This window comes from Vitis vinifera, chromosome 7 (assembly GCF_030704535.1).
Source record: "Vitis vinifera cultivar Pinot Noir 40024 chromosome 7, ASM3070453v1".
In the NCBI taxonomy this organism is placed as follows: Eukaryota; Viridiplantae; Streptophyta; class Magnoliopsida; order Vitales; family Vitaceae; genus Vitis; species Vitis vinifera.
Window position 1 is genome coordinate 3,274,425 of NC_081811.1, and position 13,770 is coordinate 3,288,194.

General features: G+C 34.1%; 1 protein-coding gene across 1 annotated transcript; it reads right to left on the minus strand.

Annotated features, from left to right (window-relative positions):
• Nucleotides 1-1,620: 1,620 nt before the first annotated feature.
• Nucleotides 1,621-4,448, minus strand: LOC100250437 (putative indole-3-acetic acid-amido synthetase GH3.9). Its single transcript, XM_002263317.5, has 4 exons — nt 3,959-4,448; nt 3,759-3,860; nt 2,500-3,323; nt 1,621-2,390 (listed from the first exon to the last, which is right to left on the minus strand). Exons 1-4 carry the CDS (start codon nt 4,246-4,248, stop codon nt 1,816-1,818), a joined length of 1,791 nt encoding a protein of 596 aa, XP_002263353.1. The 5' UTR covers nt 4,249-4,448; the 3' UTR covers nt 1,621-1,815.
• Nucleotides 4,449-13,770: the final 9,322 nt, after the last annotated feature.

Sequence of the window (13,770 nt, forward strand, 5' to 3'; positions counted from 1 at the left end):
TATATCTCAATTAATTAATTAACCCTTAGATTAATGTTATCTGTCCTTCAACAGATTCTCAAGAAAAAAGAAGTGATTAAGGACATGAAATAACAGACACAGAATTTGGACATGAATCCATGTATGGTTGACATATTAGTAGAGACAATTATTGGTTGCAACTGTGTTCTGAAAAGAGTATCTCAATGGGATAGTAGAGAAAATTAACAGTGTTTGTCTAGGCCGCAACTTGTTTTAGAGCCTAAGATTCATCATTTCTTCCTAACGTTTGCAGAGAGAAAATTGCATGCGCATGTTAGGCCACCCTGAAACATAGTGTCGCCTAGCTAAACCCACTTTATATGATTCTCGTTAGGCCAACGGATAACTGCACAAAATTCAAACTGGTGGGGCTAAGCATACTTGAATTTTGACACTCCGCACACTGGAAATTTAGTGAATTTGTGTAGGTGAGACCCATGATTGGACTGTCTCAAAAGCATATGCCAAATTATCCTGAATCCCATCAGGCTAGCATAAAATCATCATTATTAGCATACGTAATGCTTTTTCAGTGTCAATTTTGTTTTTCATGTGATCAGTGCTGATGATAAATTGGTCTGAAATCATATGGCAAAGTTTGTTTAGAACGGACGAGAGGTTAGCGAGAAGCCACAAATTTTGAATGGGGCCGTGTAGGCATTCCATATGGAGCTAGCTTGGAATCGTGGTAGATTTCATGCCTCATGCCAATTCCAATTAATTCTTGGCTTCATGCATGATTAATTCAATCATCTCTGCATCACTAGTACTTCTTCTCCAATGGATTAGAAATGGCTTCGACCATGATACAAAATTATTTCAATCAAAAGCATAGTGGGTATTTGGTAAATCGGTATAATGACTTGACTTAATAACTTAATTTAAATCATTAAATAGATTAAACATGTTTAATAAATTAAGTAATTTAAGATTACAACTTAAAATCATTCAATTTTAATTTTAAGAAATAAGTCAAAATAGTTAACTTATTCTTAATCTCAAATGATTTTTATCTTATTTACCCAACCTAATAAGAGTATATTTTAAAATTATGATTACACGTCCATGACTCGTTTTTTTATAATAGATATTTTATGATTATCTTATGTGTTTACAATACTTCAAAATATGGATGTTCCATAAATAACTTTATTATTTAAAATTAATAAAAATGATTATAAGTCAAAATCAATGAGGATAAAAATTAGTTAAATTAGTGTAAATATGTTAATTTGATAATTTAGAATAAATTTTAATATGATTTTAGACAACTTTAATACTTAAAATAAAAAATAAATATTAAGTTTTAAATTAACAATTTAACTTAAAATCAATTTAAGTCATTAAAAAATAAACATACTACTGTGTTTTACCAAATAACCCACTTATGGTGAGCAGAATTCAACAAAAGGGAAATCAGCATCCCATTTTTGGAGCAGCTTTTGGCTTTACCCTCTCAGTTTCCCTCATTGCATTAGATATGCAGTAGTACTGCAACTTTATAATTAACCAAAGTGGCCAGAAACAGAATCATCACAAGTTGTGTAGTAGTTGTACTGCACTATCCCCTTCTTTTCAAATCTTGGCTTCAAAGCACAATTAAACTAAGCCAATCCATTGATTGAAATGACTGATACATATTCACCGACAGCTAGTGCATGTCAGATCTTTCTGCAACAAAATGGTGTACCCTACAGCTCACAGCAAATCCCATTCGGGTCAAGAAGACTAGTACTAGGGATATGAACAAATTAAAGTTTGTTCTAATTATTGTATGATTACTACAATATTTTTTTAAGGGATCCATCTGGGATCTCTTGGACTAAAGAAAGAAGCCTCCACATTAGAGTTAAGCAGTTTAAGGGCGTTGCTGGACTTGATGCACCTGGGGGTTTTATACTGATTGATGGATCCCCCTTGGCTAATGAAAAGGTCCATCAAGTCTTCAAATGTTCCGGGCTGCACGAGTCTTATCTCGAGCGGTCCTACAGACTTATCGTGTGTGCGGCACCGCCTGTAGATGTAATCAAGCTCTTCTTCCACAGCAATGCAACACTCTTCTAGCACCTTGGAATCAAGTGGGGTACTTGGGGAATCTGTAGAGATACAGTGTGTGATCTCCCAATATAGCACGTAATGCCCCGGTAAAGATGATGTATCGGCATAGCTAGTGTATTCGACAAGTAGAGCATTATAGGGCTCTAACAGCTTTTTTGCCATTGTGATGCTCCTATGCAGATCCTCTTCATTGGTTTTGTCATTGTCGATGCTGAGGACAACGTTTCTCCTGCAGATAAACCGAAATTGTGGAGCTCGGTTGTGGAATCCAGTCACTTGGAGCACATCACCGATTCGATACCGATTCAGTCCTGAAAATTTATGTAAAATCAAGCAACAGTGATGCAAAAGACACGTATTGATACAATTCAATGCTTTCCAATACCAGTAAACGATATGTGATCAAGAATATATTCTTACCAGCGAAGGTGGTAACCACCAATTCATAGTAACAGCCGAGTCGAACATGCACTAAGTCGACAAGCTTCTCTTTTGGCACCCCCTTTTCTTCATCCATGTCCATTAACAGTGTCCCATTCTCTCCCAAGGGTATAAATTCAAAATAACACATGTTGGGCAAGAGGGTAAAAGCTACATCGGCAGGATCACATAAGGGTTTCATATTAACTCCAAAGTAACACTCGGAGGAAGCATACATGGTGCACACCAATGGTAACTTCCCTCCACTGTAGTACTCCAGTGAAGGTATATATTGTGCCATTGAACCTGTGATCACAGCCTCAATGTACTTGGCCCTAGGCCAAAGCTGACTGAGCATACCCTTCCATGATGGATGGCTACAGATTTCCTCAATTTCATCAGCCAGATGCGGGTTGGGGGATGAGAGTATGGTCGACATGGACGACCGACACTCAGGATCAGTGATGCTGGAGTCAAGATGGCCTGTGCGGATGTCGTTGCAGAGGTGGACCCAATGGCGCTCAAGAAAAGATATGGCCCGGAGAAGGGCTGATGCAAAGACTGCTCCAAGCCGCAGGACTTGGTGGCGGTGGACTAGACCGGCGAGCAACTGGCAGTACATGCTTTGGTTGCTATCAGTGCACAAGATGGCCTGGTCGGGGCTAGTGAAGTCGTTGAAGGCGTCACGCACTCGGCACCTGAAGTTCTTGCTCTTATAGTAGCTGGTGAGCACTGCCCGGGCTGGTAAGCCACATGGTGTCGACATTTCCGCCTTGACAAAATATAGAAACATCGCCTTGCCTTCATCAAGACCAGGGATGTACCTGAAATTAATTTTTTTTTAGGATCACACACAATAGAATCAATCAGATAATGTGTATATTTGACTTATAAATGACCATTTTTAAGGGTGCTATATACTAGGTCCAATATCAACTATGTGTCCATTTTCGAGTCACAGCTCACTAGACCTGGTGCAGATGGATGGGTGAATTAATAAAGCAAGTAATGGGTTAAGTGTTTATCATGCGTTTACACGCAGCCTACACTATCCATTACCCGGATTCTCAGAGTATGCTTCTGGGGTGGATGCCACCAAACACACAAATTTTAGAAGATATTATGGATGAGTGGAGGGGGGCTGTTTTCTCTGAAGGCAAGCTCAACCCCACACCTCCATGTGTCTCCTTGAAGGAAAAAAGGGAATAATGATGTTAAAAGCTACATGTAAATGTGATATATAGACGGAAGAATCTAACTGGTTCATGATTGGCATGATGAGATTATATAAAAAGGTTCTGCGGTTGAGATCTTCTGCGATCGAGGGCATCATCTTAGGCTCTCCACCAGAAGTCCCAGAGCTGCAAATCAAATGCAAGAAACACAAGTTCATTAGAAATATTCAAAACGGGACAAGAGACACAAGTGTAGCAAAGGTGATGAAAAGAGAGAAAGGAACCTGCATAACATCTCAGTTATTGGGTGACCGCTAATGAGAGAAGAGTCTTCACCATTAGCGATTCTCTGGATGTAAGGATGGATATCCTTGTAAGTAATAACGGGAACACTCTGCTTAAACTCTAGTACATCTTTTGATCCCCCCATGTACTTCTTCAAATACTCAGTCTCACAATTACGTGCTATTATCTCTTTTAAAATGTTCTCCTGAACTTCATCAGCCTTGGCTGTGAACTTTTCCAGTTCCTTCAATGCCTCCTCACCTCTGTACTCCAATCTTTTCCCTTCCATGTCACTAGAAAATGAGTAAGAATAGAGAAGAGTAGCAGAAGAAGTTAACAAGACTGGTTGCAGTGCTTCTCAGGAGTGAACCAATAGGGTCTATATATAATAAGCTTGGCTATAAAAAATGTTTCTCACAAATGGATATGTTTTTCCACATCATTGCAACCCGGCTAGAGGCAAGGCAATCCATGCTGATTGGATCCACAAGTGTGGCCCTTCACAAGCTTTTCTTGATTTGAGATTAATGACCGTGCCATCTGATGTACCAAGACAATGATTCTTATATATGAACATTGCTTAATAAGTTAATATTTCTTCCAAAACTCTCCTGCCCACAAGCACCAGCCAAAGAGCAAAAGCAAGTGCATAAAAAAAAAATTGGGCCCCCCAAGAAAGATCATGGAATGAATGATCCAATGGCTTTTGTTTGCCTACCAGCAGGCTTGCACATGTTTTTGATGTGATATGAAGCATCGAAGGTTTGATTTTTTTGGTGTGTATAATTAACCTAAAATTGTAGCCACACCATCTAATATTGTTCTTTTTTCCACACAAGATATATAAGATTGCTTTTCCAAAGAGGAAAGCATGTCTTCAGTCTGATGATTCAATTCAATTAGGTGTATGTACGCATATCCATCAATATGTCTCATTTAACATGTGACTAGCTAGTAATGTTCTTCTCATGGACAGCACAAGTTCCATCTTTTTGTTTCACATGGAAGTTCATTATGTGATTGTTTGATTTAGAACATGACAGACTCAGAAGTTTCATTAGTGTAATTAAAACCCGGCAGGCGAAATTCTTAGCAGTGTAATCGTAGGCAATATTTCTAGAAATTATAGTCCAGGTTGGTAGCTTTCATCTGTGATTTGATAATGTTCACAAATAGTGTAATCACAGCCAGTTCTTGGTATTTGATAGCAAGGGATTTTGAGGCATTTTGAAATAGTAGTGGTGCCTTGTATTCTAGATATAAATCATGGACAATATTGAGAGATTGTTAGTATCTGGTTCGACATCATGGATCGCCCACATTGATAGAGCTTTTTGCTTTTTCTTGTCTGAATAAAAGCATTAGAAAAGCCAACAAAATCACTTCTTTCTTTATGGTATCTGCTCTCTTTCTCACATACTAGTACTGTCTGAATAAGAATATATGACGTGTAAAACAGAAAAGAATCCTCTACTTCATTCCTTCAACTGGCAATTCCAGTGGTTAACAAGCTGCAATTAAGGCATCACCTACTAGCTGGTCCGCGTCAAGTTGCACGTATCAGATGGTCATTCAATCAAAACCCCATTAATACAAAAGTTATTCCCTTAACTACCATATTCATGAAATTGGATTGGATGAGAGGGAATTGCACCATCTTTGCATACTAGTACTGATGGGATCATCTATATATCAGAGGCTTGTTGTTGTGATAATAAAAAAGGAAACAATCTGGACCATTCAATGCGTCCAAGGAGTGTAAGGGACTGCAGATGTCAGCAGAACATCCTTATCCATGACCGATCACTGTCCTTGTCTACATCTTTAACACATGTACCATTTACTGAGCTTTGGTGCTCGCCGCATCCACTTTTGATCTTCTTTATCAATTTTTTCTCTCTCCTTTAGATTTAGTGTGAGACATGATGCATTGCCTCCAAACCCTCCCCTACTCACTTGACAATTTTGGGTAGACAATAGTGCTAGTGCGTCCAAGACCTTTTCCCCTTCCTGGGAAGTTTGTGATAATGCAGGAGAAAGTAAACTGTCTCCAGGGTTTGGTTTTTCCATGACTAGGTGGAGCAATTTGAGCAACTTTCGCGTGCCACCATTTAAATCATGGTGTCCTCCAACACTCACTTGGAAGTATTCTCTGTACGGTATAGAAAAATATAATCCATCACTCTTGCTTTCCTTCTTTCTTTCGCTTTTTTTCTAAGCTCCCTGGAATGACCGTTTCATCACCTTAAGAGCGAAACTGTGGTTACAAAATGCATGCATGGAGCCTAATGGAAATTCTGGAATTGGAAAGCTAGAAGCTAGTTAGGGCTGGAAATAGTCGCAATAACTAGGATTTGTCATCCCACCATGGCACTTTTCTAAGAAAATAGGCCCTTAAATTGCTTTTTCAATCTGGGTTTGATTCTTTAGAACCCCACCTTTCTTCTTTCTGATGAAAACCACAATACAACCCCAAAGGGACAACAGTGCTGAAGGGAATTACAATTACATTTGTGGCAAAGAGGAGAGCTTTCAATAAAGAACTGATGATGGGTGAGAATTATTTTTGCAAGCAGCATAATGGAGGATGACTTTTGGAGCTAGTGAAACGAAGAAAGACCGGGGCACATGAAAGGTAAATTTATCAGCTTTTAGTATTGAAAATAGGTTGCTTTTCTATTGAAAGTACGTTCAGATGCGAGGACTTGTATAATTCCTCAATAACCCAAGCTCAATTAATGGGCGCGATCGATGTAGCCATGGAAGTGATCTCTCCCTTTTCTTGAAAAGGGGCATTGCATGATCGAATAAAACATATACTGTTTCTGTACACTTCTGAGAATGAGACAACATTCATTGTTTCTGTACATTTTCCTCAATGGCTTTTCTCAGCGTCTCTCACCGCTAATGGAGTTCATTATTGAAGTGTCTTCTCAAGGAAGCACTTTTCTACCTTTTGATGAGTACAGTCATCCAAAGCTGGTTTAAACATACCTGCTTGATTAGATTATAAGGAAAAGACGTAAGTTACTCTATTTACTGATCTTAGCTTAGAATTTTCTAGTTTTCTTCTCAATGACAAGTTTTAACCAGAGAAGAAAGTTTTGGTCCTTAGGATGTTTTCTGTTTTTGTAGGAATCATATCCCATATCAAAATGCTTTTTCAAAAGGCTTAGCTTTTTCTATGGTTGTGTTTGGTTATGGAAAATAATAAGGAAGGAAAAAAAATACGAATAAAAATAAATTTTTTATGTTTGGTTGTCTAATGAAAAATATAAAAGAAAATCAAATACAATTAAAATTTTATATATATTTAAATTATTTAATTTTTATACTGATGAATTAAAATAAATAAAATAAGTTTGAAGTAATAAATAAAAATAATTTATCGATTATTAATCTTTTTTTTTTTCTACTTTTTTTTTATATTTTCTTTTCTTTGCATTTTTTCTTAGATCTTCTGGGAATCAAACATGGTCTATAAAACCCCTATCTTTTCATACTCATGGTTTATTTTCCTATTTGCTGAGGATTTACCATCATGTATAGTAGTTTGTTAGTGTAATCAACATTTTAAGAAATATTACCTATGTTTCAACCCTGTTGTTGCACTTCAAATTTGTGTGTTTAGTAGGAGGAGGAAATTGAGCAAATATAACTGCTGGGTCTATTCTTAACCTAATTCAAACCATCCCCACCTAGTTATGTCAAAAACAAAAAGAAAATTATGTTTGAATTTTTTATGTGTGGACTTACATAATATGATAATGTCATAAATCAATGTTATTTTATTTTTGCATTGTGGTTTATAATGGGACTGAACACATATTATTACTTGATTTTTTATGGACTCACCCTAATTCATTTTACTGGTCCATTAAGTCAAGTGGTCCAAATAATATATATATATATATATATATAACTGCAAAGGAAAGGGTTTCTTCTTCTTGGGGGGCTGAAAAAGGCACACACTGCACGCATTCTTGAGAGCACACACTTGGACTGAATCTTGGAGAGGAAAGGAAAGAGCTTATTGAATCCGGATTCACACATACCATCACAGACTGAGCTTCTTCTTGGACACCAGTGGAACACGAAATGATTTTTCATAACATTAATTAAGGTGAGAATTTCATTTATTGTCATTTAATACATACTTTAATGTTTACATGTGATCCTATGTCGTTTAAATTTTCATCAAATTAATGCTCCTATGGACTTCAATCTAGCCTTGTTTTAGGAAAGGCCAAGTTGTGTGTTTGAGCAATATTATTTGACTTCGATGCCCACCAAAATGTATTTCAATCAAGAAGGGAAAAAAGGAAAAGGAAAAACCCATCTCAGACAGGGCTGAGACTATCCATTATGAACAGCATTACAGGGTTTGACCTATTTTACAGAACCATAGTTGGAATGAAGCGGTAGGCATCAGCTACTCAAACTCGTACGTACAGCATGTATTTGCTTTTTATAAGGGTTGAGAATAATATTGAGATTCTTCACTGAAAGCGCTGCCCACTATCATGCTATATTGTTTGAGAAGGTGGCCATGAGGTTGAGGTTGACTATCTTACACTCAACCTCGTGCACACAGTCACTCAAACTCCATTTGAGTACAGACATCATGCGCCCGAGGCACTTGCAATGGAGACAAACCTATGCAAATCGTGGAATAAATCAAATCAATGCGTAAGCTTGTGCAGCTGTACTGAAAGTACATTCAATATTTCAAACAAGTGCGCAAGAGAATAAATCACTTCGCCTCATGTCCCCTTCCATGTAGGACTGATAACTACTCTTTGTCCATGTCCTTATAGATATTAAGTAAAAGAAAATGCTAAGTGTCCGAGTGGTACTCGGGTACCTTGAGTGGTACATCCAGGATAAAAGATCCCAATAGTTAAATATGTCGTGTACAAATGAATAAGAAGGATATAAAGGTATGAGAATAGTATAAAAGTACAAATAGATTAGACATAAGAATACTAACAAATGAAGCTATTTTACAAAATATAAGACCTAAAAATATATAGATAGCACCACAAAGTTATGATATAAAATATAAGATCTATATATATATATATGACATCATATGATTGATGGTATTTTTGTACTGAAGTTAAACCTTCAAGTAAATAAAATCTTTCAACTAAAATAAGTTCACAAAATTCACCTTGCATCATTATGACAAAGCTAATATTTTTACATAAATTATTTACGTTCTTTCATAAATTATTTATGAGATTGCTTCACTTTAGTTTTATTTTTCATTCCTCTTTCTATAATGTTTATATAAATGATGAAAAACCTCATAAACTTAGCCTCATTGGAGAATGGAACCAACAATCTTTTTACCCATCAAGAGTCACAAATAAATGCTTCCACCTAGATGATATGAATCCACCACTTTCAATATTCTCATAGGGTATTTATTGTGTATAAAACTTTAATGTAGAAGCATATGGCTTTGATCATTAATTTGCTAGATTCATTATTTTGGTTATGATAGCTTGAATTGTTCCACATACATCATGCCTTTAATCTACCCACGCATATTAGATGTACAATATAAAAAATGTAAATATTAGGTTCATGAATGTAACTTTATGTGGTCATGAAAGCCACAGTAATTTCCAACATCCTCTCATTTGGGCAAATCATGACTACATGTAAGACTTGAAACTTTTATAAAGTCAAGAAGAGGTCATATAAAAATTATATTATTATTGTTGCATGTTTATCCTATGAAGTCACCATTACGTATCATGATGGTCACATATCATTTTATTAGGTGTATCATGATAGTTTGTTTAATGTTTTTCCATCTATAGGCAACACATCCTATAAAATCTTAATCGGAATAGCCAACAACCTCTAGTGATCACTATATTTATAGGCAAGTATATAATCTATTATACCTTGTATATAACGCATCATCTATTTAGCTACTTTCCAATGATCTAATCCAGGATTGCTTTGATGCTAACCAAGCATTCTAATTGTAAAACTAATATCTAGGCATGTACATGTTGAGGCATATATTACATTTTATCAGATTATGTTGCAACTGTTTATGTTTCAAATACCATGCAGAAATTTCTTTACAACCTATAAAACAATGGTATAGGAAAAGACAATAATAATGGGAAATAGAAAAGAATTAATAACTAGCAAAGGCTATTGGAACCTATATATAGACTCATTCTTTACACTAGATTTTCTCCACATATATCCACAACTCTAAACTTTACTTAAATATATTGGTATTTATATTGATTATATCAAAGGAAAATAGACGAAAAATACTAAGAAAGTACCACTAAAAGTTCAAAATTACTTAAAATAATACATATTAATACTTGTGGACCGTTTTTCTTAGAGAGAAAAATATTTTATCATCTTTATTGATGATCTCTAATGGTATGGTTACATCCATCTAATTAAAGAAAAATTGATAATGCCTTGAATGTCTTAAAGATTTTCAATGTAGAGGTTGAAAATAAACTAAATTAAAAAAGAAATTAAAGTTGTGAGATCTTTGTGACTATTATAAAAAGAAATGGTGAAACTAGCAAAAATTTAGGCCCATTTGCAAGATTTCATCCAAAAAATGGGATCGTTGTATAATACTCAAGGCTAAGGACACTTCTATAAAATGATGTAGAAAGATACAAAAGAACTTTATTAAATATGACAAGATGTATAATTAGTAATTCAATTCTTCCCTAATTTTTGTGGAGTGAAGTCACAAAAGCAATTATGCATATATTAAATTGTGTTCTTGCTAAAACTATTTTTCAAGCCCTTTGTTATTTTTGAGTCAATAAAAAACCAAGTTTAAATTATACATATATTTGGGGTTGTCAAACTAAAGTATGAGTTTGCAATCCATGTAAAAGAAAATTAGATCCAAGGATTACTAGTTGCTTCTTTATTGGATATTCTGAAAGGTCCAAAGGATATAAATACTTCAAAGTTAACTATTAAAGATCAAAGGGTGATTGATCAAGATACTAATAAAGAGTTATCAATTCATGAAGAAATTAACCGATAACACTTCTAAATCTATATGAAAAAGAACATATGTACAAGATGATATGGAGAATCTAATGTAATCTCAATGGAAAAAAAATTGACATTTTAATTGACTAAGTTGTGTACTTACAAGAACAAAACTTAATACTAGCATTAATGATGATCCAGAAACAAATATTTTCACAAACCATTAAAAGTAATGAATTTGATCAATGGATGGATACAAAGAAAGATGAAATTATGTCTATGAAAATAAATTAGGTTTGGGAATTAGTTGAATTACTTAATGGATTTACCCTAGTACAAAGTAAATGAAGTATTCAAAACTAAAAGGGACTCCTCATTACAACACTCAATTAATTGGTTGCTAAAAGATTCATTCAAAGAGGAGACATTGATTATAATGATATTTTCTCCCTAGTATCAAAAAGACTCATTTAGAATTTTTATGGCACTTGTGATTTATTATAATTTAGAGTTAAATCAAATGAATGTGAAAACAATCTTTTTGAATGAGAATCTAAATGAAGAAATTTGTATGAGACAATCATAGGGGTTTGAGGATAAAGACAAGAAACATATAATATACAAGTTAAGAAAATTGATAGACTTAAACAAGCCTCCCCCTTAATGGTACTTTAAGTTTCACAATATTGTAACATTTTTCAATTTTAAAGAATAAAAAAAATTGATGAATGTATATACCTGAAAGTCATTAGGGGCAAGTTTATGTTTTTTATGTTGTATGTGGATGATATCCTACTTGTTTCTAATAATTTGGTCTTGTTACATGAAACTAAATTTTTTTTCTCAAAGAACTTTGAGATGAAAGATATGGGGGTAATGTATCATTGATGCTTAGAATTGAGATTCGTCGAGATAGATGTCAACGTCTCATTGGTTTATCTCAAAATACCTACATAAATACAGTTCTTGAAATTTTCAAATACAAAAATGTTCACGAAGTCTAGCTCCCATTTTTAAATAAATTAAGTTGAAGTCAATCTCCCAAATAACTTGCATGATCATCATAATGTAAACTTTATCAAGTCATAAACTTCAACAAAAGTGTTAGAAAATCAAGCAAATAAGATCTCAAAATTTTAGTTTAAGGAACCAAAATAAATTCACAAAACTCACCTTGTATCATTATGAAAAAAATTAACTTATGCATTGTTCACGAAATTGTGTCACTTTAAACAACATCTTGTATTAGTATTGACACCTTATATTTCTCTTTTCTTACACTCTTTATAATGTTTACAAGAACGATGGAAACCTTACAAATTTAGGATGATTGGAAAGAGGAACTAAAAAGTGGCCTAACCCATCAAGAGTTACAAATGAATACTTTCTCCTATATTAAATGAATTCACCTCTTCTAAACCTATATATATAATATTCATTGTATACGTAACTTTAATGTTATTAAGTACATGACTTTGATTATTATATCTTGTACATAATTTACTAGTTTCATGTCTTTGGTCATGATACTTTATATTTTTCTACATATATTATACTTTTAATATGTTCACATGCATTAGATATAAAATATGAGAATTACAAATATATACCAATGTTTTTATAACCAAATCAAATCGATTAGTTGGATTCACATGTGAAACTATTTTTAAGATTGAATCAATCGTTAATCAACAGAATTACCAATTGAACTGGTACTTAAATCAACCAATTTTTGAAAAATCATTTAGTCCAAAATATAGATACATTTGGTAACCCTGACCAAGTACCCATCACTCTTGCTCCTCACACAAAAACTTCATATATTTATATATGGATGGATATGAATCCACCACCTACAACAACAACATTTGTGCCGCCTTCATAGTTATATATGATGTTCGAGATTATTGAGAAACCAAATACAGTACCAATTAGGGACCGAGATGGGTAAATCATAAAGGTTGTTGAAATTAGAAATGGAGGGTGGGTTTTTGTTTCTTGTAAGGGAAGCAAGTGGTTAACATGAGTCACTAATGAGAATCAGTGGTGGTTAACATGAGTCACTAATGGCAATCAATGGAGGTGCCAACATGTCTCCTGATATTCAAATTTAGTGGAGATATGTTTTATGCTTGGAATTGAACAATGACATTATAAGTTTTTCACTATGAACAGAACAGAGCTATGTCTTCGGCAGATAGAATTAGAAAATGGCAAAACTAACCTCTCCAATGGTAGATGTCCATCAATGGTCTACATCCAGCAGGTATCCCATGATAAGATCAAAGGGACTCTCATTCTATAAGAAATAATTACATGTTTGATTCTTGATGTGATCACTATGATTTATCAATACCTATATGTTCTACTTCTTGGCTAGACCTGCAATAGCTCAGTTGACAATAGATACCTAAGTGGATATCTGGTCATCAAAGAAACATTCTTTTAGCATATCTTTACCATCATATAAAGCCACTAATATTCAAGCAACCATGTTGAGGGTAAAAAATAAAAAATAAAAAAAGGGGTGTTGGGGGGGATTGAAAAATATATAAGATCTTAATTATTTTTAAATAGATGCATAGAATTTGAATTTTATAAATTCGAGTTTTTATTTCTATGATTTTCTTAAAAAAAAAAATTATGTTGATAATCAATTAGCATTGAATATATTTAATAAAATAAGTTTTTTTATTAATTTAAGAATCATTTCAAAGTAGTAATTTATATTTTAAAACTTTACTTAACACCTAAATTTTATTAAGAAAAGGCACTGCAAAAATTTACAAGCCCTGCCATGATCATATAT